Source organism: Acinonyx jubatus, chromosome A1 (assembly GCF_027475565.1).
Source record: "Acinonyx jubatus isolate Ajub_Pintada_27869175 chromosome A1, VMU_Ajub_asm_v1.0, whole genome shotgun sequence".
In the NCBI taxonomy this organism is placed as follows: domain Eukaryota; kingdom Metazoa; phylum Chordata; class Mammalia; order Carnivora; family Felidae; genus Acinonyx; species Acinonyx jubatus.
The window spans coordinates 99,080,018-99,106,544 of record NC_069380.1 but is presented as its reverse complement, the minus strand read 5'-3'; the positions used below and the strand labels follow the sequence as shown (position 1 = coordinate 99,106,544).

General features: G+C 34.9%; 1 protein-coding gene across 1 annotated transcript in view; it reads right to left on the bottom strand.

Annotated features, from left to right (window-relative positions):
- SRFBP1 (serum response factor binding protein 1) overlaps window positions 1-26,527 on the bottom strand; it is a 66,274-nt gene that overhangs the window by 7,309 nt on the left and 32,438 nt on the right. The window contains exons 4-5 of the mRNA XM_015072467.3: window positions 10,447-10,518; window positions 279-360 (exon numbers count right to left, since the gene is read on the bottom strand). Coding sequence (XP_014927953.1) covers window positions 279-360; window positions 10,447-10,518 — 154 coding nt within the window. The remainder of the gene's footprint in view (window positions 1-278; window positions 361-10,446; window positions 10,519-26,527) is intronic.

Below are 26,527 nucleotides of genomic sequence, written 5' to 3'. Positions count from 1 at the left end.
TGTATTAAAATTTACCATGAATATATGTTATATATATAAATACATACATATTTATATATTAGAATTTAGGAAAAAATACAGATTTAATTTTTCACTAGACATCAGATAACTTCCATATCAGGCACCTTACCACATTTAAAAATATTTGAAGGAGATATTTATAAAAGGTCCTCAAAATGAAAAAAAAAACATAGAATAAATAAATCAATAGCCATTTATTCAGAATCATATACCCAAGTGCATTTAGGTACATGGCTTAAAAGTCATTTAATTCATACCTTTTAGCACATCTATTTTTTTCTTCAGAAGAGGATGCACTGCTAGCCTAGCAATTGCTCTTTCAGTTGCAGTAGAATCAGGCTGCAAATTGAAATAATAAACATGGGAATAAAAGCCAGATAGTACTATTAAGAAGTGAGTAAAAGAAAATCTATCGTAATTTTTTTATTTTTTTTATTTTTTTAATATATGAAATTTATTGTCAAATTGGTTTCCATACATCACCCAGTGCTCATCCCAAAAGTATTGTAATTTTTTTAAAATGAAGAGCTAGGTAACAGGAATTTGTCAGTATTCTCATTAGATAAATCACTTGTATAATCCATGATGAAGAAAAAATAAAGCTCATGGTGACAAAAATAATACTGCCCTGAACAATTAAATCATCTAATCAGGAACACCTCGGTGGCTCAGCTGGTTAAGCAGCAGACTCTTGCTTTTGGCTCAGGTCATGATCTCATGGTCTGTGAAATCGAGCCCAGGGTTAGGCTCTGTGTTGCCAGTGCAGAGCCTGTTTGGGATTCTCTCTCTCTCTGCCCCTCCTCCACTCATACTCTCTTTCTCAAAACAAATAAACTTAAAAAAATTATCATGTCATCCATTAACAAATATTCTTTGTGGTCTTAGTGTATTTCCAGAACTGTGGTAGGCATCCTATGTGATGGGGGGGGAGGGGGAGGGAAGCCCCTGCTTTCAAAGAGCTTAAAAAATCTAGTTAAAAATAGACTAAATAAATATGAAAGAACCAAATAACATATTAGTACTAAGCTGGGTGATTCAAAATATTGTAATGTTTGAAATTCCAGTTAACAGAGATATAGAAATTATCTGATGTTAAATATCTGTATTTTGAATGTCTCAATATCTCTACTGTACTCTCAGAATGTTCTACCAGTGCTTGGCTGATAGCTAACACTTCATAAACTTGATGATGCCTGAATGGAAGCTGATTATATATAATAGTTAATATATTTATGAATTTAGAAAAACCAATGATTTGGGATAATTTCTTTGAAAATCATCTGTAGGCTGACAACTTCCAAATTTCTAACTGCTACTCTAACTTGAGATTGAGGCTCCTGTATGAACCTCCTGCTTGACATATTAAAAGAGAATTCTTTGATATCCTTCCCAAACTTACTTCTTCAGTCTTTCCTATCTTATTATATGTAATTTCAATTTTGCTGGTTGTTCAGAACTAAAACTTTAAGAATTCTTCTATCACATTTCTCCTTCCTTCAGAGCTCACAATTATTCCTTTAGCAAATCTTATAGTTCCAAATGCAAAATAGATTCAGGGCCAGTCATTTCTCACCACTTCTGCTGTTAAGACTTTTGACCAATTCACCAACACCTCTCACCTGCAGCACCAAGGAAATATCCTCAAACCTGGTCACCTGCTCCCCTACACCTGATTTTCCATATAGCATCACAGGGAGTTTTTAAAAGGTTACCAGATCATGGTATGTCCTTATCTCTTCTTCTTCAAGCTTTACTGCCTTCTGATGCTTAGGCTACTCCAATATAAGCTCTTCTCTACCTGGAATGGTATACTCCCAAGTATATACATGGCTGATCATCTCCTATTATTCATGTATCTGCTCAAATGTTATCTGAACTAACACAACACTTGCCATAATTCTTTATTTACTTCACATCACTTAGCACCGCATGTCAGTGCAGGTATTTTCCTATCTGTGAGGCAGGGGCTTTGTTTTCCTCATTGCTACAGACATAGTGCTTGGATCGGTAACTGGTAACAGGCTGGATTCGATAAACATCTCATAAAACAAGTGAATACATTTCACTAGTGTGTCACGTAGAGTTGTCAGTCTTAAATGTCTTTATTTTAAATTTACTCTTCATTGTTAATGGACCAATATAAAGCTTTTTTTCCCCTTAGTAATACAAACTTATGAGTACATTAGTAAGTGCAAGATGATGGCAGTTTGAAGTCTACCGTGTTTGAAGGACTTATCCAGGCAATGTACAAGAATCAGTTGCATTTCTATGAAATAGCTAAAAGGAAAATAAAGAAAACAATCCTATTTACAGTATCATAAAAAATGATAAAATACTTAGGAATAAATACAACAAAGGAAGTGAAAGATCTTTACACTTAAAACTCGATAAGACTTTAATAACAAATCAAAGAGGTTGCAAATAATTGTAAAGGTATCTGTAATTATAGATTGGAAAAATTAGTATTGTTAAAATATCCGCAGTTCCAAAACTACCTATAAATTCAATGCAATCCCTATAAAAATGCCAATGGCATTTTTCATAGAAATAAAAAAAAATCCTACAATTTGTATGAAACCACAAAAGACCCTGAATAGCCAGAGCAATCTTGAGAAAGAAGAACAAAGCTGGAGGCATTATGCTTCCTAATCTCAGACTATAGTACCAACTTTTAGTAATAAAATAGTATGGTATTAAAATAAAAACAGACCCCATAGACTAATGGAATAGAAAGGAGAACCCAGAAATAAACATTTGCATGTACAGTAAACAGCTATTTGATGAGGGAGTCAAGAATACATGACAGGAGAAAAGACAGTCTTTTAAATAAATGGTATTAGAAAAACTGGATATTCATATGCCAAAGAATGAAACGAGACCCATATGTTACCACTCACAAAAATTAACTTAAACTGGACTAAGAAGACTGAAATGTGAGAAGTGAAACTGTAAAACTCCTAGAAGAACACGTAGGGAAAAAAATTCCATGACAGTGGTTGTGGCAATAACTTTTTTTGGATGTGATACCAACGGCACAAGCACCAAAAGCAAAAATAAACTAGTGGGGTAAGATCAAACTACAAACTTGCTGCGAAACATAAGAAACAGTCAACCAAGTGAAAAGGCAATCTACAGAATGGGAGAAAATATTTGCAAACCATATCTCAGATGAGGAGCTAAAATCCAAAATATGGAAGGAACTTATACAACTCAACAGCAAATAAATAAAACCAAATAAAAATAAAATCTGATTAAAAAATGGGCAGAGGACTTGAACAGATACTTTTCCAAGTAAGAAATGGCCAACAGGTACATGAGAGGAAGCTCAACATTACTAATCTCTGGGGAAATGCAAATCACCCAAAACCCTGATGAGAGATCATCTCATACCTGTCAGAATGGCTAGTATCAAAAAAAACAAGAGCTAACAAGTGTTGGTGAGCAGGAGGAGAAAAGGGAACTCTGGCAGACTGCTGGTGAGAATGAAACTAGTACAGACACTAAGGAAAACAGAGGAGGCTCCTAAACAAATTAAAAATAGAAGCAAATGAAGTTCAGTTATCTCAGAGAGATGCTGTGTTCACTGAAGTATTATTCATGATAGACAAGACATGGGAACAACCAGGAGTCCACTGATAAACGGAGTGAATAAAGAAAATGTGGTGTCTATATACATATATATGTAAGTACACACATATATATACACATATATATACACAACAGAATATTATTTAGCCATGAGAAAGAAGAAAGTTCTTCCATTTGCAACAATGTGGATGAACCTGGTAGGCATTACAATGAGTGAAATAAATCAGACAGAGAAAGACAAATACTCGACTTGGAATTTAAAAATACCCAAACTCACAGAGACAAGACCAGCTTGTTGGTTGCCAGAGATGGTGTTAGTGGTGCAGGAAAAGTGGTGGAGGGGGAGACTTCGGTCAAAGGGTACAAACCTCCAGTAAAAAGATGAATAACATCTAGAGATCTAATACTCACCAGGTGATTATACATAACTATACTCTATTATATACTTGCAAGTTTCTGAAAGAGTAAATCTTAAATGTTTTCACCACACAAAAAAATTTTAATTATATAAGGTGACAGATGTGTTAATTAATTAACCTTATTATGGTGATCTTTCACAATATATATGTGTATCAAACCATCATGTTGTAGAATTTAAACTTACACAATGTTTGCTACATGTCAATTATATCTCAATAAAACTAGAAACAAAAAATAAAAAAAAAATTACCAAAATATTTAAAGTTACTATATCAGCATCTGTAGGCAAAAAGAAAAGAAATAGTTTCTCAAATTCTCATTCATTTAGCTGGAAATCTATTTAACAATAACACTGTCTTGTAGTTAATGTGACAAACCTACTTTGTGCACTATGATATCTGCAAATATACATTTCAACATGTCCTTATTACTTCTAATTTTTATAAATTGGCAATTTTGATAAGGTCAGCTACTTAACACCACTGCCAAATATTTTAGAGAACAAAGTACTCCTGTTATACTGAAATCTGAAAAAATGTTAAAGCTATTTAAGAATACTTAAACATCAAGAGATACTACAGTGTAGAAATTTCATGAAAATCTTGGTGAGTATGTGAAGGTGCACAAAACATTTCATTTTTCTGGCAAAATGAAATTGAACACTGAGAGGATCAGCCCCGTCATTTTTAGATGTGACACAAAAAGGACTTTGGAGGGGGTTGAAAATGCATTACCAGAATGTTTGATCTGGAAGAGTTTATTAGAGAAATGAAAAAACACAACAAACAAACAAAACAAAACAAAACAAAAGCAGAGCCAGAGATAGTCAGTGCCCTGTCTAAAGCCATGAAACTAATGGCAAATCAACAGTAGCCAGAATGCAGAAACTCCTAGAAATTTAAGCTTCTTCCCTTTGCCGACCAGCAATCTTTGTAAAAAGAATGCATTGTACAGAACTCCTTAAGGTACATCTAGTCCTTCAAACTTCCTTACATTTAGTGGCCAGTTGTTTTTAATTAATTTAGATCTGTTCTTGATGGTCTGTTACTAATTTGCAAATCTGAGTAGCTTATGATTTGGGGAGTAGAATTCTAACTGGGAAAAAGGGCAAACCGAAAAACTGTTAATGGCATATACATACTTACATGCTTTATCAATACTAAGGATTTCAGTTAGACCAATAAAAAATGTGACACATGTATTTCCTAAAATATTTGATTTAAAAAAACTCTTAGTTAAAAATATCACATTTTATAAGCGAAAACAACCATTTAAATAAACTTCATTTCTCCTAAGGAAACAATGCCAAATTTAACATTTTAAACTTCTTTTGAAGTTTATTCTTAATACAGCAATTTGAATTCATTCAATGCATTTTTTGAATTCAAATTTTAACAAGAGGTAAAGGGAATACAGACCAATGATTTTACCCAATAATTAGACTAAACAGTCCTGACTTGATTTCAAGATTACCCAGCAAGTTGGGAAGAAGCTAAACTCACAGTCCAGTTTCTGAACTCAGTCTAGTATTCTCTATCAGTTTTCTTCTAAAGTATGTGAGATGACTTTTCTCTCATTCTGTGACTCCCCTCCAAGCCCCCTCCAAGCTTTCTGGAAAGGAATCAAACATAATTATGAACAAAGAGGCTTGTGAACTGAGTGGGTGCAGATTCGTGGCGCTGGCAGTGCCCTGGGTCTCTGCTGCAAGCTGCCAGGTCTCCATTCTGCTGAGGACACTGGGCGAGGTGTAAGAGCTCACAAGAACAAGCAGGGCAGAAGCTGCCATGAGACCCTTCAAATCCTTTACCCCTCCTTATTTTGTTACTGGTCACCTTCTGCCTCACTTACGTTTTCCCTCTTTATATTTACTGTTACTTACATTTATATAAACATGCCTCAATATGTGAAAGCATGGACTTACACATTAAGGACACAAACATCTTCTTCCGAGGCTCACAATCTTGCCCTAATTTCAAAGGTTAAGACAATAATGTATAAAATAAGTGAATGTGATAAACCTCCTTGGAGAGATGAAAAATGTTATGGTGGTTTATAGAAGAAATTCAGTCATATACCTTAAATTTAAATGAACTTATTTATTGTGAAGCTTAAAATGCTAAGTATTCTCTATGAACAGATTTTACACCTGCATGAAAAAAGCCTTCACAATATTAGAGGATGTGTGAAGGAACCACAGCTTTCCTTATTTAACAGTGACACAACATTTGCCATGGAAAATTCTCAGGAAACTGTGGTTTTCACACACCTCCAGTTTCTTCCATTTCAAATAAATTACATAAAAAAAGGGAAAACACCTCATCTTTTTATGGAAAAATTTTATTTTGGCATCTGGGTATTTATTATGAACACAAGCATTTGGTGTTCAATTCTGAAAGGAATTTTGAGAATGTACATGTGAATATAAACAACAGTCTAAAAATGAAAAAGCTCTCTTACATGCACTGTTCATTCCTGTGAAATGCTGCCTAGAACAAAGGGACTCTTAACGCAGTGGTAGAAGTAGAATGCTGGTATGTTTCTGACATTAATTAGACTTAATTTCAATTCTAGGTTTTACCTAAAGATATATGAATGTTTGTATTTATTAAAAATATCTAGGGAGGTAATATGAACCAGTCTTTTCAGCTGATTCAGAAGAACTGTGGCAACCTAAGGCTCTGAGTCCACACTTAAGGCAACGGGAGACCTTTCTAGATTTGTTCAGGTTGTATAAAACCTAGGACACCATGTTTCCAAAATGTAGTCTGACCGACAGGGGACCCATTCCAGCATTTTCCCCCTAAACTTCTGTTTTTTGGGCAGGACCAGGGTTTAGACCTTGGACCTGCCATCTTCTAATGACTGACTATAGGTGTATTTTTGACCTTGCTGGGCCCCTGTGTCTCATTTGTTAAATGGAATTATTATCATTTTCCCAGAGAAAGCTAATGTATAAAAAGCATCTAATGAGTCAGGCAACTAGTAGATGTTAACAGATATTAATTTGCTTCCCCTTATCCTGTAGTTGTTTACCATAACTATCTTTTACTCCCCAGAAGATGACATATTCCTCTAGAAAATACTGTGTCTCCTATTCCCTTCCTCTATTCCACACAGCCCGGCTGATGGCTTTGCAAGCAACAGATGTTTTTAATTGAGAAGCTCCTGAAATTCTGGCACCAGCTGTCTGGAAATGTCAGAATTATCATCCTTCAACTCTCTAGCTTTAAAATTTCATCATATACATATTAACTGCCTACTTAACCTTTCCACCCCTTTTCTGCATTTCACTATTACGACTACACACACACGCACACACACAAACCCATGTGTGTGCACATATACACACCTGAATGCTTTCCACATGAGATCACTGTTGCAAGATTAACTGAGATAAGACTGTATATGGAAGAACTGTGCAAGTTGTAAGATATTACATACATTAGTTTGCTCTGCTCTGCTCATCAGACAGCCTCAAATGTGCAGAGCTCTATGTAACAGACTTCATTTCTGTGAGGTTATCTTCCACTGAGCAGCTTTTCTATGACACACTGAAGAACAATCAGTCCTCCCTCCACAACACTGCTATCTGCCTCATTTTAAAGAAAATTAGCAAATTTTCATACACAAGAACCAAATCGAGTGGAAGAACATCACAAATGAAATAAAATACTAACAGAACAGGTGAAATCAAATAGCTTGGGAGGAATCTGAAATGGTTTCTTAAGCACGGCAGTCTCCCTTGGCTTTAAATCCCTGCAGGATTCCATCAAGAACTTTGATGAAATAAAACAATTTTTCCTCCCTTCCTCTCTACCTTCCCTTCCTCCCTTCCTTTGTTTGGAGGAAGGTACTAACAGGGCAAAAATATAACCAGGTTTCACTTGACACTTCACAGTGAGCTCCTAAACTTTTTATCTGAACTGCTATTAAAAATCTCATGACTACAAATATGGTCTTATGCAAATGATTTTACTTATACAAAGTAACAATGATAAGCTAACATGGACATTTGTTTCCCCATTTTTTGGACAAAAGACATTTCACACAATGGAAAAGCTGAACAAAGGGTTGTACGTAGAAGATACTCTAAAAAACTGATGTGCTTTAAAAAAAATGTTTATTTTTTGAGAAAACGCGCACGTGCACGAGCAGGGGTAGGCAGAGAGAGAGAGAGAGCAGAGAGAGAGAGAGAGAGAGAGAGAGAGAGAGAATCTCAAGCAGGCACCGTGCTGTCAGTGCAGAGCCCGATATGGGTCTTGATCCAGCAAACCATGAGATCATGACCTAGCAGAAATAAAAAATCGGACGCTTAACTTACTGAGCCACCCAGGCACTCCTAAAAAATGTACATGACACATGTACTAATATTAACCTTCCAAAGTGAAAACAATCAGGCTAGGAAGATTTAAAAAAAAAAAAATACAAACATTGGATTTTTTTATCATGGGTATTTTCAAATACTGCCAAGTTTTACTGTTAAGAGTTTAAATGGAAACTTATTATTAGGATACTACATTGCTTTTTAGTCTCACCGTAAGTGAAACATTAAGGAAATACTTCTAGAATCTAAATTTAGCATCCAGAAAGTTCGAAAAGTTTATTTCAGTAAAATCTTAAAAGATTATTTTTTTAAATTCTCAAAACAAAAATACATTCTATATTTTTACAGTTACCACTATTCTATTTAACATGTATGTCACCATTATGCCTGAGATACAGACCAAACTACAGTTTAAAACCATAATAGGATATTTTTTCCTTCTCTTCATGAATAAAATCCTATGAAAAATTACTGTAAAATTATGCTGCTACAAAATAGAGAGGCTGTTGTAAAACCACATTCAAGACTTAAGTGGTTTTTTTTTTTTGGTTAATGTTGGACAATGACAACAACAAACTCTCCCCCCCTTCAAACAAACAAAACTCTTTTATGTTCTTACCATGTTAAAATGCTTTAAAATTCAGAGATGCCTGGGTGGCTCAGTCCAGCTCTTGATTTTGGCTTAGGTCATGATCTCATGGTCATGGGATCAAGCCCTGTGTAGTGCTCTGTGCTGAGCATGGAGCCTGCTTGGGATTCCCTCTCCCTCTCTCTCTGTCCCTACCCCATCTGTGTGTGCACTCTCTCCCTCTCAAAATAAATAAACATTTTTTTTAAAAATGCTTTAAAATTTGACATGTCTCATACCAATTGTAGAGAAATCAGTGGGCAAACTGACATTCATAGTTGGAGATTCCAACACGTGTCTCTTGGTACTCAATAAAACAAGTAGGCAGAAAATCAGTAAAGAAAGAAATCACCTGAACAACACCAACAACTAATGTGACCTACCTGACATTTTTAGGACACTGATCCCAAGAGAAAACATGTCGTTTTCAAGTGCACAGGAAATATTCACCAAGATAAGCCACGTTCTGAACCATAACACAAATAAAAATCAGAGAAAATGTGCTCATGGATCATAAAGGGAACAGTAATGAAAAGATACCTAGAAGATCCCCTAATTGCTCAGAAACTAAACAATACACTTAGAATTAAACCACAGGTCAAAGATGAAGTTTCAAAGGAAAATTAAGTTCTTTGAAAAACTGAGTTCTTTGAACTCAAAGAAGACGAGAATACAACATACCAAATTTAAGGGTGCAGATAAAAGAGTGCTTAGAGGTAACTTTATTGCACTACGTGCTTCTGTTACAGAAGAGGAAAGGTCTAAAATCAGGGCCTGAAGTTTCCACATTAAGAAACTAGAAAAAGAGCAAAATGAACACAAACGCACGAAACAAGAAGCAATACGGGTTAGAACAAATGCCAATGAAAGTGAAAATAGAAAAACACAAAAACATCAATTAATCCAAAATCTGTTTTCAGGTTGGAACTCTTATATGTAGACACTACAGAGTGAGTGGAAATGAAAAAGGGGAAACAGGAAGGGAAAGAGAAAGGGGGGGGGAATAGTATGTGCAGAACTGGTTTGCAGTCCTAACTGTGCCACGTAACAGTAGTCTCCTTGACTCAGCTCACTCCATGCTTTCTGATCTTCCGTTTCCTCATTTGTAAAAACAGGGGTAAAAATAATCTTTCAAAGAGCAGTAAATATGTTGATTAAATAAATTAGTAACAAAAATTACTTGGAAAAAAATAAAAATACCCTTTGTACTCATTAGTAAGAATAAGAGACTAATTGTTGTCTCACATAAATGCCACATTTTAAGTTCAACATACCTTTAAGGACTTTGAAGGTGTGATGTTACAAGCAAAGCAGTATTCATAAATTACGATAAAATATTTTTTTAGTGGCAATATTGGAGCTCAAGTGGGGAAAAATCATCATACATTAATAGTAACTGGCTGGTTGGTAAGTTTTCAAGGAAAAGGGTGACAAGAAAACGAAACTCAACCAATTATAGATATACCTTTTTGCAGATTTTTTCGAAGTTGATATCATCACCGAGAGCAGACTTAGTTACTATATCAGGTTTCAATTCCTATAAAAAAAATAAAGTAATTTTAGTTATGAGTCTAATTTTAAAGCATCATTCATTACTAATTATTATGAGGTACATTCCTTCCCATGTTTTGGTTTTAAGAAATTTGATATTAAATAAGTTCTTAGGTTTTAGACAAGAATAACTCCTATCATAGTAATAAATTATCATACTCTGAAAAACCACAGAAAAAGGAATTTAAGAGCTAATCCTCCTAAGATAATTACACTCAGATTCCAAGGAAGCCAGAAAATTCAATGTGCCAAGAAATCTCTACCATAATAAAAACTCTTTAACTGAAATAAGATTAAAATAATTCAAAATGTTAATTTAAGATTTCAAGATTCAAAGAAATTACTTATTTCAATGACATTTCAGGACATTGGCAATTATATCATTTTATATCAAAATGTAAATCTTTATAGAGAAATACTTAATTTTAATTATTAAAAAATCTAACCTACACAATACTTTTATATTATGCAAAGAGCTTATTTTAGAAAATCGAAAAACAGAAAAGCAGAGAAAAAATAAGTAAAATTACTAGCACTGTTTATTTACATGGTTACAATTCTATTACACACTCTTGTACATGCTTCTTTAAGAGAATGTAAGTTTGATATACATTTCACTAAGTAACAAAGGGTGACTTTAGACCATACAAAAATGAAGTTTCTCTTAACAGCTATCAAGTTATTCTATTGTGCAGGAAAAAATACAGTGAACATTTGCATTTTTTTTTCATAATATTGTTGAAAAGACAGCTAAATAAAAAATTAGCTAGTTGGTTTTAAAACAACATTGACTGACAGTGAGGTAGACATGTGTGATATGGTAAAAATTGTGTAGGTACTATTACACGAAAATGATTTAAATTATATTTTAAATAAACATAGAACCATAGCATTTTGTGAGCTAGCTTTATCATCTAATGACAGGGCCAATGTTTATCATTTTTTTTTCCCATTCTCTTACATCACTGTCCTTATTTGTTTAACCAAACTTTTATTATTGGACATATTTTCTGATTTTTATCTTTTAATAAATAGGAGCAGAATGATATCCTTGTATGTACTGACTTTTGTATCTCCTGAAAAATGTCCACATATTCTATATTAAAGAGCTGTGTAAAACTATGTTTTTGGGAAGAGGAGAATGGAAAAAAAATTAAATATTGATAATTATGATCCAATGTCATAAAGATCAGAAAGCATGGTTTCTGAGAATATTCATTCTTGTATATACACTAACATGACTGTACACTAATATAAATATTTAAAAAATCTATATAAACAGCATAAAAAGAAAAGACTCTTTTAAGTGTATGTGTGTGTGTGTGTGTGTGTGTGTGTGTGTGTATGTATACATAATACGTCTTTAGGAACTGATGAATTAATATGAAAGATTAGCTTCCCCGAGGTAGTTTAAAGTCAGTAAAATTATTTACAGTACAGCTAAAAAAAAAAAAAATCCAAATCTTAAGACTTGCCCTGCTTTTGTCAATGGCTGGCTATAAGTACTTTTTTCTACTCTGTAAGTGAAAAAGTCATTCTAAAGAGGGAATCAGTTAAATTTTATTGCAAATATGAACATAATGCTTCCAGAAGGGAATGATGTTGCCTAAATCTCAAACCATCCACATACTCCCTCCTAAAGAATAAATTCAACAAGGACTACAAGAACCATGCCTTCTTCATTATTAGGAGATACAGGATAATGGAAACTTCAAAACATCAAGTTGAGAAACTTAACACCAAATTCAACAGAGCACTCACTGCATCACAATCTTGTGCACACAAAAAGCCAGGGAATACAAGATTAAGAAGACTCTGGGAGAAAAAAAACGTGAGTGAAGGACATACATGAATGACAGACAAAAAGCACCACTAGAAAACAAAAACTACTACAGAGAGTCAAAATGGATACAAGACTGAGACTTGGTAATTCATAGCAATGGCTACAAGGGAGGACTTGAAATCAAGTGGTTCTGAAGGCAGGGGCCTCAAGAAGCAGGCATAGAATCAGATAAATAGGGGCTTTGTTCCTCCTTTCAGATATAATGATGAAGGTAAAGGAAGAAAGAGAAATTAAGGGCCCTTTGGAGACAAAAGAAAAGACAGGTAAACTAATTCCTCCTTATCAACATTCATTAAAAAAATGATATATGGTGGATCCAGATGGCTAGGATTTCAAAAAAAATTAAATTCACATAAAATTAAGGAAAGAAGAAAACAGAAAATGTAAATAAAAACACTTTATTTCATAGATTCTCTCCTAAAATTATGAAACAAACAAAAACTGTAAACAGCCTCCAAACTGTATTAGGGAGTCTCAAACAAGCATTTGGATTTATACAAAAAATATGCAAAATTAGAAATTAAGACACTAAGAACAGAAACAGGTAGAACAAAGAAATACATGAACAGCTGATAAAGTTTAGGAAATAAAATGAAAGAAAAGAAAAATAAAACACCTCAGAGATGGAGAACAGATTCAAAGAAAAATTCAATAAAGCATCTTGAAGAAAATCAACTGGGGCAGTTAGGTGGTGCAGCTGGTTGAGCGTCATCTAAGCCTTGATTTCAGCTCAGGTCATAATCTCACAGTTTCAATGAGTTCGGGCCTGATGCTGGCTGTGAGCTGATAGCATAGTGCCTGCTTCCCCGCTCCGTCTGCGCTTTCCCTGCTTGCATGCTCTCTCTCTGTGTCAAAATAAATAAATAAACTTAAAAACAAAAATAAAAACCAAAACCTGGGAGGCTCAGTTGGTTGAGTGCCCGACTTCAACTCAAGTCGTGATCTCACAGTTCGTAAGTTCAAGGCCTTCATCGGGCTTTCTGTTGTCTGTGCACAGCTCCCTTCGGAGCCTCTGCCCCCTCTCTCTGTGCCCCACTCCTTCTCATGCTCTGTCTCAAAAATAAATAAACATTAAAAAAAGAAAAATAATTTTTGAAGAAAGTCAAGAAAACTACCAAGAAAATGAAAATGAGATAAAGAAAATAGCAAAGGAGGATCCCACATATCTATAATTGATATCTCTGAAGATGAAAAACAAAACAATGAAAGAAACCAATACTTAAAACTGTGATTCTAAAAAAAAAAAAAAAAAAAAATAGAAAACAAACAATAGAAAACTTAAAAACAGAAAACATTTTGTTTGGGAAAACAAACAATAGAAAACTTAAAAAACAGAAAAGCTAAAATGAGTTGCAATATCAATAATGCAACCTATCTTTGTAAAGCCATTAGACATTAAAAACAAAGAAAAAATCTTCAGAGACTGGAGGCAAAAATAACAATTTAGTTTAAGAGTAAGAAAATAAAGGTTGTTATCAAGAATAATATTCAAAGCGAGTTCAGAGAAGCATTTTCAAGGTAAGCAGGTTCAAGCCAAGGATTTTATACCTAGTCAAGCTGCTCTACAAATATCAAGTCTACAGGAAAAAGTTTTGCACCTGCAAAAATTCAGAGAATGTTGCACACATCTGCCTCTCCAGAGGAATCTTCAAGAGGAAAAGCTTTGGCCAACAAGAGATAACTTTGGTAAAAGGACTGATGATGAGCATCTATTTGCCGAGCTATAATGAAAACAAATATGGGGGCACAGGATAAAGAATTGAAGGTAAACTTGACATAATCTAAGTAAAATGAAAATGCAGTTGAAAAAATAGGAGAGAAAGGGAGAGTAAAATAAGATCACTCATTGACTACTGTTTAGGTAATATGCAGGAGTCAAAGGACAGGGTTTAAAATGGACTGGAAAGTAAAATATTACATAAGAAAATGGGAAAGTAAGGGCATTATATAAAATATGTAAATACAAAGATAAATAAACCATGGGACAAAAATATCTTTCTAAATACCACAAACTTCTTAAACATTGCAAAAAGAGACATCTAGACAAATACAACATAGAATACCCAATAATTAGATGTACAATATTATATGACAGAGTTGAGAAGACAAGGAGTATATTTTAATGTGAATTAGTTTAATGTACCTACTAGAAGGAAAAGATGTCCAGACTAGATCAAAAAGCAAAACCTAAATCTATGCCATTTATATGAGACACACAAAAATGTTATCCAAAAACGCTAAAAATAAAGGAATTTGCAAAGATACATGAGGCAAATAGAAACAATTAGAAAACAAGAGTTGAGATCATGTATCAGATAAAAAATAATTTAGATAAAGACAAAAAATGTTGGGGCGCCTGGGTGGCTCAGTCGGTTAAGTGCCTAACTTTGGCTCAGGTCATGATCTCGCGGTCCATGAGTTCGAGCCCTGCGTCGGGCTCTGTGCTGACAGCTCAGAGCCTGGAGCCTGTTTCCGATTCTGTGTCTCCCTCTCTCTCTGACCCTCATCCGTTCATGCTCTGTCTGTCTCTGTCTCAAAAATAAATAAACGTTGAAAAAAAATTAAAAAGAAAAAGAAAAAATGAAACAAGACAAACAGAAAACTACAGAATATGGAGAAATAGAAATATGTTACTAACAGAAGACTTTCACACAACTCTCCATTCAACAGATCTCAAAATAAGAGGTAAAAGGCATTAGAAAGTCTTAACCTAATAAGGTATATCTATCTGTCTTATGGATTTGTTACCAACATTATGCTCTTATAATACAAATTATACCTTCTCAAGCATACATGGAACATTAAACGATTGATCAAATATTAAGTCAAAGTAAAGTAAGTATTATCAAGCAAAATATGAACAATACTCCCTGATCACAATGAAAAAGTAGGAATTAAAGAAAATCAACCTATAAACAAAAAAGCTCTCCTACCAGGAATTTTTTAAAAAACAACAAAATCCTCAAACAACTCTTGAGAAAGGGAAAATATAAACAGAAATTTCAGGGTTTCTGAAAATTAATAAGGAAACACTATATTTTGGAATTTATGGGAAGTAGTTTTTATTCTTTTTTTTTTTTTTTAATAAAATGAGGATTCCTGAATCTTTTAAAAATGTATTTAGTTTTGAGAGAGGGCATGAGTGAAAGAGTAATAAGCAAGGGGCAAAGAGAGAGAGGGAGAGAGACAGAGAATCCCATGCAGGTTCCAGTCTGTCAGCGCAGAACCTGAAGTGGGGCTCGAGTTCACTCGAAGCGAGCCTTGAAATGATGAACCGTGAGACTGTGACCTGAGCCGAAGTCAGACACTTAACCAACTGAGCCACACAGGCACTCCTAAAGTGGTTTTTATTGTTAAAACAACTATATAAATAAAAATAAGGTATGAAAATAAATGAACAAATGCTAAACTAAAAGGAACCCAAATTATCTTTGTTCAATTCTTTATCAAATGGAAAAGAAGACCCAATTAAATCATGTGATTTGTCCAAGGTCCTATAGTTTGTGGTAAGACCAATTAATTAGTGCTTCTACTAGATCACTACTTATTTTATTGCTTCTATGATGTAATCCAAAAGATCTTCACCATATTTAAAAGCATTCATGTGAAAACTAACACAAAAGTAAACCGTATTTCATGGTTTCCAATGTCATATGACCATTTGAACATCATCAGAACCTTCTACTGTGTAAGAACCTTCTAGTTTTAAATGAAGCAGTAATGATTTCTATAAGCTGTGTTTAATGTACTTTTCAACACACAAAAAAAGTGTGTTTTTTAATAAATGTGAGGTGCTGAGCAATCCCAGTAGGTAATTTTGGCAACTTCTGTGGTCTTTCAGAGCTACTACAGGGAAAATGTTACAAAGGTTCAAAATAAACACAATACACTTAAAAGAGAAGTACAGACTGAAGTTGATCTGAATTTAACAATGTTGAATATATTTAAAGAAATGTTGCCACTAAAAAAGACTGGGCATTTTTTGGGCTAATTATAAACAACAGCCATTATCAAGATCTGTGAAGGGTCTGAGAATTTACCCTCCTTGAAAGTTAACAGGTTAGCCTGGCATAGTCTGATGGATGACAGCAGTAGACACAAAACTCCTGGGCCAGAAACAAAGGACAGTTTATTACTCAAACAGCAAGAACCAGAGTACCTGCTTTTTATCTTATCCATTGTTTTGCAAAATATCAAAGGCCCCAGACACATAGTGGACAATAAACTTAACAAATGCTGCAATCAAAACTAAAGGAGATTTTTAGGAATATAACACCTTTGAAAATTGGCTATTAAGTACGGAGCATATTCTCAGAATGAAGAAGGACAAGTGTTTACATTTGTATCTTTGATAGTACAACCCGCAAACACAAATTAGGGTTATAATAAACCCCTAGTTTTACAACATAAGCACCTATTATTTACACATTCTGTACTAGGTTGAATGGCTTCCCAAACATGCCTTGAAGATGGAGGAAGGGGCCATGAGGGCAGGAAGGCAAGTGGCTTGTAAAAGCTGAAGACGGCAGCAAAATGATTCCTTAGGGTCTCCAGAAGGCATACAGCCCTGCTGACATCCTTGTTTTAAGACTTCTGACTTTTAGAACTCTAGGATAAAATATCCTTCTTGTTTTAAGCCATCAAATCTGTGATAATTTGTACAGCAGCACTAGGAAACTAACTGACTTTCTATCTCCTACCAATCTTCATATTACAAAGTAATTCATTACACTGTATTATTTGGACAAGCACAATGTACCATAAATAATGCCCAGAATTAAGTATCTTAAATCCAAGTTATGAAATTACCAAAGTAAATTAAGATGCAATATGGATGGCTTAACCTTTCCTTATGACAATACTCACTCTTGGAGCCAAGTTGGTTATTGCCTTAGTTTTAAATGTAACCACATGACAACATAGGGAATGCTACCTCCCAAGTTATAGTCCATACAAAACTTTTAAATCATGTTTAAATACTAAGCCTATATGGGTAGGGATGCTGTACCCAAACTAAAATTTCGGTTTAGTGCTATCGTAAGTAGGCACGGAGAAACTAATAAATCCAATGTCTTTCTAGACCATGCAAAAACACCATTAAATATTACATTGTGAAGTTATCCCCCCTTCCCATATGTTTATTCACAAGAAATCAGGCACTGCCTTTTAAATAAGACTCTTCTTGATGTATTATCACAAATGGATAGATAGCACCTCAAATGTTAGTATTCCCTTCAGCATGGTAAGAGGAAATTTAACCCATAACCTTTTTGCATCCTTCTCAGAGTGTGTTGTGGAGTTTACTTGGGAAGTTCATGTTAAACTTTCAAAACTCACAAACTGTCTCTCATTGCTCTAAATTCTAGATTTATGTACATTCTGACTCAGAATAGCTAATATACATTTTATTTATTTATTTATTTATTTATTTATTTATTTATTTATTTATTTATTAAAACTGTTCATTTACTTTGAGACAGAGAGAAGGAAAGACAGTGCAAGCAGGGAGGGGCAGAGAGAGGGAGACAAAGAATTCTAAGCAGGCACCACGCTGGGAGTGCAGAGCCCAATACAGGGCTTGAACCAAGGAATCCTGAGATCATGACCTGAGCAGAAATCAAAAGTCTGATGCCCAAATGACCGAGCCATTCAAGAGTCCCCTCTAATACATTTTTAAAGTGAGAAGTCTTAAACAACATTTTCATTTTTCTTCGGTTGTATGAAAAACTAAATAGGTTATAATTTGGCCATATGATTTTAGTCATATTTTAAGAATGAATTACATTTCAAATGGATTATGAAAGCCAGTTGCTACAGCAAATTCCACTAAGGTCCACTAGATCAGTGATTTTAATTGCGAAGACAGGGAATTTATTTATTTATTTATTTATTTATTTATTTAAAATTTGAAGTAATTGACAATTTTCAAAGAATGCTTTGGATGATGGGTAATTTTTAGGATTTTCAGCTGTGGTGTGTCTTACCTGACAATACATCTACTCTCTTTGTTATAAATGAATGGGTCCGCACAAGAGTTTGAAAAACAAGTGAAACTGCAAGGTTTGGGGATAAAACTCCAAAAAGCCTTAATTTAGTTAAAAAAGTAGAGAGCTCTGAAAGTACAAATGATATTTAGAGGCTTGAACAATAAAGAGATGCGACAATTCCAGCTCTTTGGCTAACTATTCAGAAGTGAAAGTACATTCTAACCAGCTTGTTGGGAACAGTTCTGCTTCAAGAACATAAGAAGGAAGCAAACTTTAACATGGCCAGGTAGTAAGCTATCTAGTCCAAACAAAATGGTTTCAGGCATTATACAAATCAGTCACCGAATAAGTTACGCTTATATTAACCTCTGCCTTCCATTTTCCTGATATAAAAAAGGAATGAAAAACACAGAGCGTAAGGTTCTTCCAGGTTAAGAAAGGTGTCTTACACATCTTTGCCCCTAGATTCCAGTATAAGACATTTGTTGAAAGGACTGGACCAGAGTAAAGAAATTTAAAATGCCTATTTGTTAGTGAGAAAAAAGAAAATCTAAAGGAGGTCAGTAAAATCTCTTATCAATAGAAATGGCCAATTCAGGATTTGCGAATAAAGTTTCAGTTGCACGTGTGGGCGTTTTCTTTATGAAGCAAAGGTAAGAACAAATACCTGGGAGAATGGGAGAAGGTAAAATATGACTTAGGGACTCATTGAAACCTGCATATCATATTATGAATGGGTGGGAAACTACCTTAGCTAATAAGCCAGCTAAAAGATTTATATTCTTTCTGAGAAAAGATTTCATACCAACTGTAAAACTAAGATCCATTTTTACACCCAGCAACAGATATTTTACATAGCAGCTAAGTAATGTATTCCAAGGACATTTTATATGTACTTGGTGTTGAAAGGTTATCTGGCCCCTGCACGCACCACACATGAACATGGTGAAAAAAATATTCATTAGAAATTGAAAGAAAACACACCAGTTCAGGGCTTATATGATAATTTTGCACTACAACATTTCTAGTGTATGGGGTTAATTCTACATAAAATGACTAACCAGAAAGGAACACTTAGCTTTCTTTCATACAAAATAAATTCCAAAGCCTTTTTGCAGAGAAAAGTATTTCTCTTAAATTTTAAAAAGGTCCGGGCACCTGGGTAGCTCAGTTGGTTAAGCGTCCAACTTCAGCTCAGGTCATGATCTCACGGCCTGTGAGTTTGAGCTCCGTATCGGGCTCTGTGCTGACAGCTCAGAGCCTGAAGCCTCCTTCAGATTCTGTGTCTCCCTCTTTCTCCCCTTCCTCGCTCATGCTCTGTCTCTCTCTTCTCAAAAATAAATAAAAACATTAAAAACGATGAGAAAAAAATTTAAAAAGGTCTTTCTTATTTTAGATTGAATATAATCATCTCAAATATTCTACAATTTCAAAAGAACAAAATCCATTACTCCATATGGAAATTTGATTTTGTATCAAAGTCATATGCTACAGACTTAGGGAAAAAATACCTAGATATATTTCAATTTAGGAAAACGTTTTGAACATTTCGGAGTCAAATAAGTATGGCTTAACACATTAAGTGACAAAAAAAAAAGGAAAAACGTTACAAAAGACAAAAGGAAAGACAAAAAACCACAAATGAAACCATTCTCAACTAGAAAACCACGGATCAGGGATAAATAATGGGAAAATGAAGATACCAGAGTTATATTGCAGGTGCTAAATACGGAATACTGCACTAAACAACTTTAAAATGAGTGCCAGAAAGACTCACACTAAATTAGACAAGCAAAACTTGAGAAATTTTACTCAACAGTACAGAAATCCTATAAAGGGTTTTCATTTTAAAAAAAAAGGTCTTTAAATTTATCACCAACACAAGAGAAACAAAAATGATCAGTAATTTACTAATCAAATACTAACTAAACTTAGCTTCTGAAACTGGGCTTAAGTAGTTTCTTTTCCTTAGGTTTCCTTAAAATTACTGAAGTTTGAAAATCTTGGAGTTTATCCACTTGGGAGTTCATTCGTCAGGGGAGCAAGGCTCTGTGTTGACTTGTGCAAGACACACCTTCTTTTACTGTTAGACATTCAATCCAGCTTTATTTTCTAGCATCAGTATAATTTCTTTTATTTAAGATTTCAAATAGAATTATCCAAACCATTTTAAACATTAAATAAAGCATTAAATTCTATACAATTTATATGAGAGTAGTTAGCAATCCATTCATTAAAACACTGGAAATATAAGAGACTTAAGCTAATGAATAATTCTACCCCCATGTGGGAAAGGGCTAACTCAGCAGACCTGGGATGCTCAAACTTCATGTAACTGAGAAAGGTTTATCCTCAGGACTGGCCACTGACTAGCTCTTTGGGATGAGTTCAGAACGCTTGGATATGTACACATAGAACCAATGTGATCAGATAGTTTATGCTAACAATGTGATTGATGGTGGCTATGTCTTTGCTCTGGGAGGCTTAAGTCTTAGCAGTTGAGGAGGACAGTCATGCGGATTAATTCATGCCTACGTGACTGGCTCCCAACAATGTGGGCACCATGACTCAAGTGAGTTTCCTGGTTGGCAACTCTTTGCAAGTGTTGTCACACAACACTGCTGGGAGTGTGACCATGTGACTACACTGGGAGAGGATGCAGGCTGCAAGCTTATGCCTGGTGTCTTCTGGACTTTCCCCTCATGTGCCTTTTCCTTTTGTTGATCTTAATTGATATCCTTGAACAGTAATAATCTGTAACTGAGCATAACAGCTTCTCTTGAGTATTATGAATGCTAGTGAATCAATGAGCCTAAGAAGAAATGATAATCCAAGAAAGTTTAAGAGATCCATTCAAAGAATTACAATAGGGCTAAGCCTGGAATCCCCACAGTTTGCTTTTTGCCATATCCTGTCAGTGGTGATATATTAGAAATTGTTTTCATTCTTTCCTAATCACATTCAACTAAAGTTGCTCAAGTTTCCTACATTAAAAGTAGTCATCCACTAATAATAAGATTCACCAGAATATTCCAGTTCCTTTATTCCATACTATGCTGCATGCTACTGCTTTGCTTATATTCAAAATAGCAAATGTAACTGGAATTAGGTAATCCCAATTTTGATTATTTGGCTATCTCCTTGTCTTTGTTCTCTCCAGAGTACTGAGTATACTGACTCAAAACTAGATAACCAGTCTAGCGTTGTCTCTCATTCAAGGGAGAAAGTATGTTTGCATCCAAACTGTTCTGTATCAGGCTGTGGGGAGGGAGACTGAGTCAAGACAAAAATAACTTAGACGCAGTAACCATGCTGACATTTTTAATTCCAAGAGGCTCTCATTAAAGTTGGGCTTTTAACTTAATAAACTACAAAATATGTTTGTATTCTCCAAAATGTGATTAAAATTGGAGTATGTTTAGCTTATGAGGGGTTAATACTGGACACAAGGAATTAAAGGGTGACAAGAGAAGTCTGAATTCTTAAAGATTTTTTTTTTTTTTGTCTATTTGGAAATGAGGATAGAAACGCAATTCTCTGAAATAGAGAATCTGAAATAACCCGTGAGAGCTACTGACATCCAAATCTTCATGCTTTTCCAGATGGAAATCTCATTATGGTTACCCTTCAGTGACAACAAAAAACTCTGTTCCTAAATATTGTTCTACTGTTTCCTAAATACATTTCTACCAGATGGAACTTCAATAAGGTATACTCTGTCATCATACTGCCAAAGGATTTTTTCCAAATAAAATATCTCCATCTTCCTCCTTCACCTATTCCTGTGTTCCCGACTGCAATTAATGGCATCTCCAGCCTCTGCTACTCAGATGAGACAGCTTAGAGTAATCTGACACTGTGGGCCTCTTCGTCATGCTTCTGTTATGTTCCTACCCTCCCCGCCTTTTGCTTTCTCTCCTGTAATTCTGTTGAATTTGGTCCCCTCTTTCTGACTACCCATAGGTTCAGGATTTCATTATGGATTATGTGTATTGTAACAGCCTAACTGGGTTTCCAGCCTCCAGGCCCAACAACTTCCAAGGCCCATTGTGTCAAATGCTTAATACAGAACAAAGACAAAGACCTTTAGTCTTATATTCAAACTCTTTTATTATCTGGTTTCCATGTATCTTTCCTATATGTATTACTATATACTATATAGTATATATAATTATACTATAGTATATATAATTATATATAGTGTAAATATATAGTATACACTATATATACTAGTGTATATAGTGTATATAATTATTATATTATATAACAATATATAATATATACAGTAATAGTATACACAATTATATACTATGAAGGGTCTCATAGGCCATCCAGCTTTACATAACACCTACAAAAATTTTACCTCCTCCAGTGTCAGCATCTTTAGTAACTGTCTGCATTTTCAGTTTTTATTTGTGGAATGCCTTTCTGCCATCTGTCACCTACCTTTTACACTCCCTTGGTCTCCAGTTAAAATCCATCCATGTTTCAACTCTTGGTTTCCAAATGCCACTGAAATGAAGCAGGGCTTCTTAGAGAAATGGCTGATTACAGATTGGAAATATGAAATGTATAATCCCTACAACATTTTGTTATGCCAGAAAAGGAAGAACTAATCAGATTCTCTCAAAAAGAGAATCTTTGTCTCAAAAGTCACGTAGCCAGCTTAGAAGGGATACTACTGGTCAAACTTGGGTGTCAAATAAAACAATGACAGCAAGAGATCATAAACCCAGTGACCGCATAATTTGTTGTTCAAAACAGAACACATGTGGGAGTGACATGATGCCGTATTAAAAATTAAACTGAGGCAGGTGGTGATTATCAGAAGAATCCTGGGGAAATCTAGCCTTTAGGGAACCATATAACTGTAACTCTAGTTATCTCCAAAAGCTCTTTATTTTATCTTAATTCCATTGCAAGTAGGCTTCTGCCCCCAATTATTCCCCTATGCATATTTTTGTGAAAGTCACCAATGGCTTCCATGTTGCTCAATCTCATGAACAGATCTCAGTACTCCTCTTACTCAGCGTATCAGTACCATCTGGCTCTTCCCCTAGTTGACAATCATCAGCTTTTAACACGTTAATTGCTCCTTCTCCTTAATTTCATTTGACTTAGAGGACCCACAGTCTAGGCTGTTCTATCTTAGCCTCCTTTGCTAGTTCCCCTTCTCCTCTCTGGCTTGAGAGTGGACCAAGATTCTGTGCTTGGTAATTTTCTATTCACTAGTATTTAGTGATTTCATCCAGTCTCCTGACTGGATGAAATATCACATAAATGTCAACAACTCCCCAAAGTCACTATCTCTAATCCAAATCTCTTCTGCACCCCAGACTCATTTATCAAACTGCTACTTCACATCATCTCTCCTAATCCTTCCTACTTTACTGTTTTTTCCATTGCACATTATCTACTAGCATGATATATAATTAACTTAATATGTTGTCTTCCCTTGGCCAACAGACACATGAAAAGATGCTCGACATCACTCACCATCAGAGAAATACAAATCAAAACTACAATATCACCTCACACCTGTCAGAATAGCTAAAATTAACAACACAGGAAACAACATGTATTGGCAAGGATGTGGAGACAGGGGAACCCTCTTACAATGCTTGCGAGAATGCAAACTGGTGCAGTCACTGTGGCAAACAGTATGGAGGTTCCTCAAAAAGTTAAAAATACCTATTGTCCTTTGATCCAGTAATTGCACTATTAGGTATTTATCCAAAAAATACAAAAACACTGACTCAAAGGGATACATGCACCCTGATGTTTACAGCAGCATCAACAATAGCCAAATTATGGAAAGAGTCCAAATGTTCATCGACTGAGGAATGGATAAAGTTGTAGTATATATACACAATGGAATATTAGTCGGCCATAAAAAAGAATGAAATCTTGCCATTTGCAACAACATGAATGGAGAACAGAGTATTATTCTATGTGAAATAAGTCAGAGAAAGACAAATACCATATGATTTCACTCATATGTGGAATTTAAGAAACAAAGCAAGTGACCATAGGGGGGAAAAAAAAAGAGACAAGGACTAAGACACATACCCTTAACTATAGACAACTGATGGTTATGACAGGAGAAGTGGGTGGGGGGATGGATGAAACAGGCGATAAGGATTAAGGAGGGCACTTGTGGTGAGGTGCACCGGGTATTGTATGTAAGGGTTGAATCACTAAATTCTAAACATGAAACTAATATTACACTGTGTATTAACTGGAATTTAAATAAAAACTTGGAAGAAAAAAAATACGTTGCCTTCCCCAATTCTCCCAAAAAAGAAGTTATGAAAGATTAGGAAACTCTGTCTAAATTTCCCCCCCTCAGATGTATCACAGGAGCCTAGAAAATCACATGGCATGTGGTAAACGCTAAAAAAATACTTACTTAAGCTATACATGCTTGCTAGGTATTATGAATTGTTAAAGAAAGATCTTTGTTATCTCACTATTGGGTACATAGCACAATCCAGACCTGCCAGCAAACACTGTCCCTATTCAGGAACTATGGCAGAGAGTACACTTAATAACTATGTGTTTCATTCAAGTTTACTACTTCTTATTTTTCTAAAAAAAAAACACAAACAAAAAACGGGGTGCCTGGGTGGCTCAGTTAGTTAAGCATCCGACTTTGGCTCAGGTCACGATCTCACAGTTTGTGAGTTCGAGTCCCGCGTCGGACTCTGTGCTGACAGCTCAGAGCCTGGGGCCTGCCTCAGACTCTGTCTCTCTCTCTCTTTCTGCCCCTCCCCCACTCGTACTCTGTCTCTCTCTCTCAAAAATAAATAAAACATTTAAAAAAAATAAAAAAAAAACCCCACCAGTTAATTTTTACTCTTGCCCACATTGAGATGTGACTATAAATATCGAACTTAACACAGAACTTCTTGTAAGAAAACTAGAAAAATAATCTAAAAACAGTATTTCTTGGTTCTCTAAGTACTTCACAACCTTTTCAAACTAAGAATAAAGCAATATAAATTTAAATCTACATTTTATTACTTGTGAAGTCACAGTCAGTCACCTTTTAAAGGCTCAGCTTCATGCTACAGAAAGCCTTCCTTGAATCCGCAAAGCTATATTAAATGGCCCTCCTCTGATACATCTATGAGTGTTTTGTACATTGTACTGAAATTCTGTTCATATGTCCATCTCTCTCTTTATACACTTCTCAAGGGCAAACATATTAATTCCTATATTTGTATACAGTAGCAGAGCATCTGGCATAAAAAAGCAGAGACCTAATGTATTACTGTTGACCTGAAATAAAGAGCCTTGGTCTTAAGAATAGCCCAGATAGGACATTATAAAAGTATGCGAAATTTTCTGGCAAATTACAGGACTAAATAATATTAGGTAATTTTTTTTTTTTTTAAATCCTACAGTACTAACTAAATTAAAAAGAATGATTTCAGCTTCTGGTCTAAAGTCACGACGCAACATGGACAATGATGATGGACTGTGTAGTATAGTGGATTTCTAAGAGATCTCTGTTCAAGAACACTGTCACTGAATAGTTTTAGCATAACTTTACAAAAGGCTATTAAAGGCAACAGCTATCTTAAATATTTTCTCTAAGGGCGCGTGGGTGGCTCAGGCTCAGGCGGTTGAGCACCCGACTCTTGATTTTGGCTCAAGTCATGATCCCGGGATTGTGAGACTGAGCCCCACATTGGTCTCCGTGTTGTACATCTCTCTCCCACCTGTCCCTCTGTCCCCTCCCCAACTCATGCTGTCTTTCTCTCTCTACAAAAAACAAATTTTTAAAATTTAAACATTTCGTTGTCATTTATATAGAGTAAAAAACTACAGATTCAAAATCTTACAAAGCATAAGAGACTCTTAAAAACAGAACAAACTGAGGGTTGATGGGGGTGGGAGGGAGGGGAGGGTAGGTGATGGGTATTGAAGACAGCATCTTTTGGGATGAGCACTGGGTGTTGATGGAAACCAATTTGACAATAAATTTCATATATTAAAAAAAATTTTTTTTAAATCTTAAAAAAATATTAAAAGAGTGCTATGATAGGAAGACTGATGTTGCATATTTTATTTAATCCCCACAGCAGTCATATAGGAAATATTTCCAGTTTTAAGATGAAACACACAGATGAGAGTACAAAAACGTATCAATCCAACTTGTT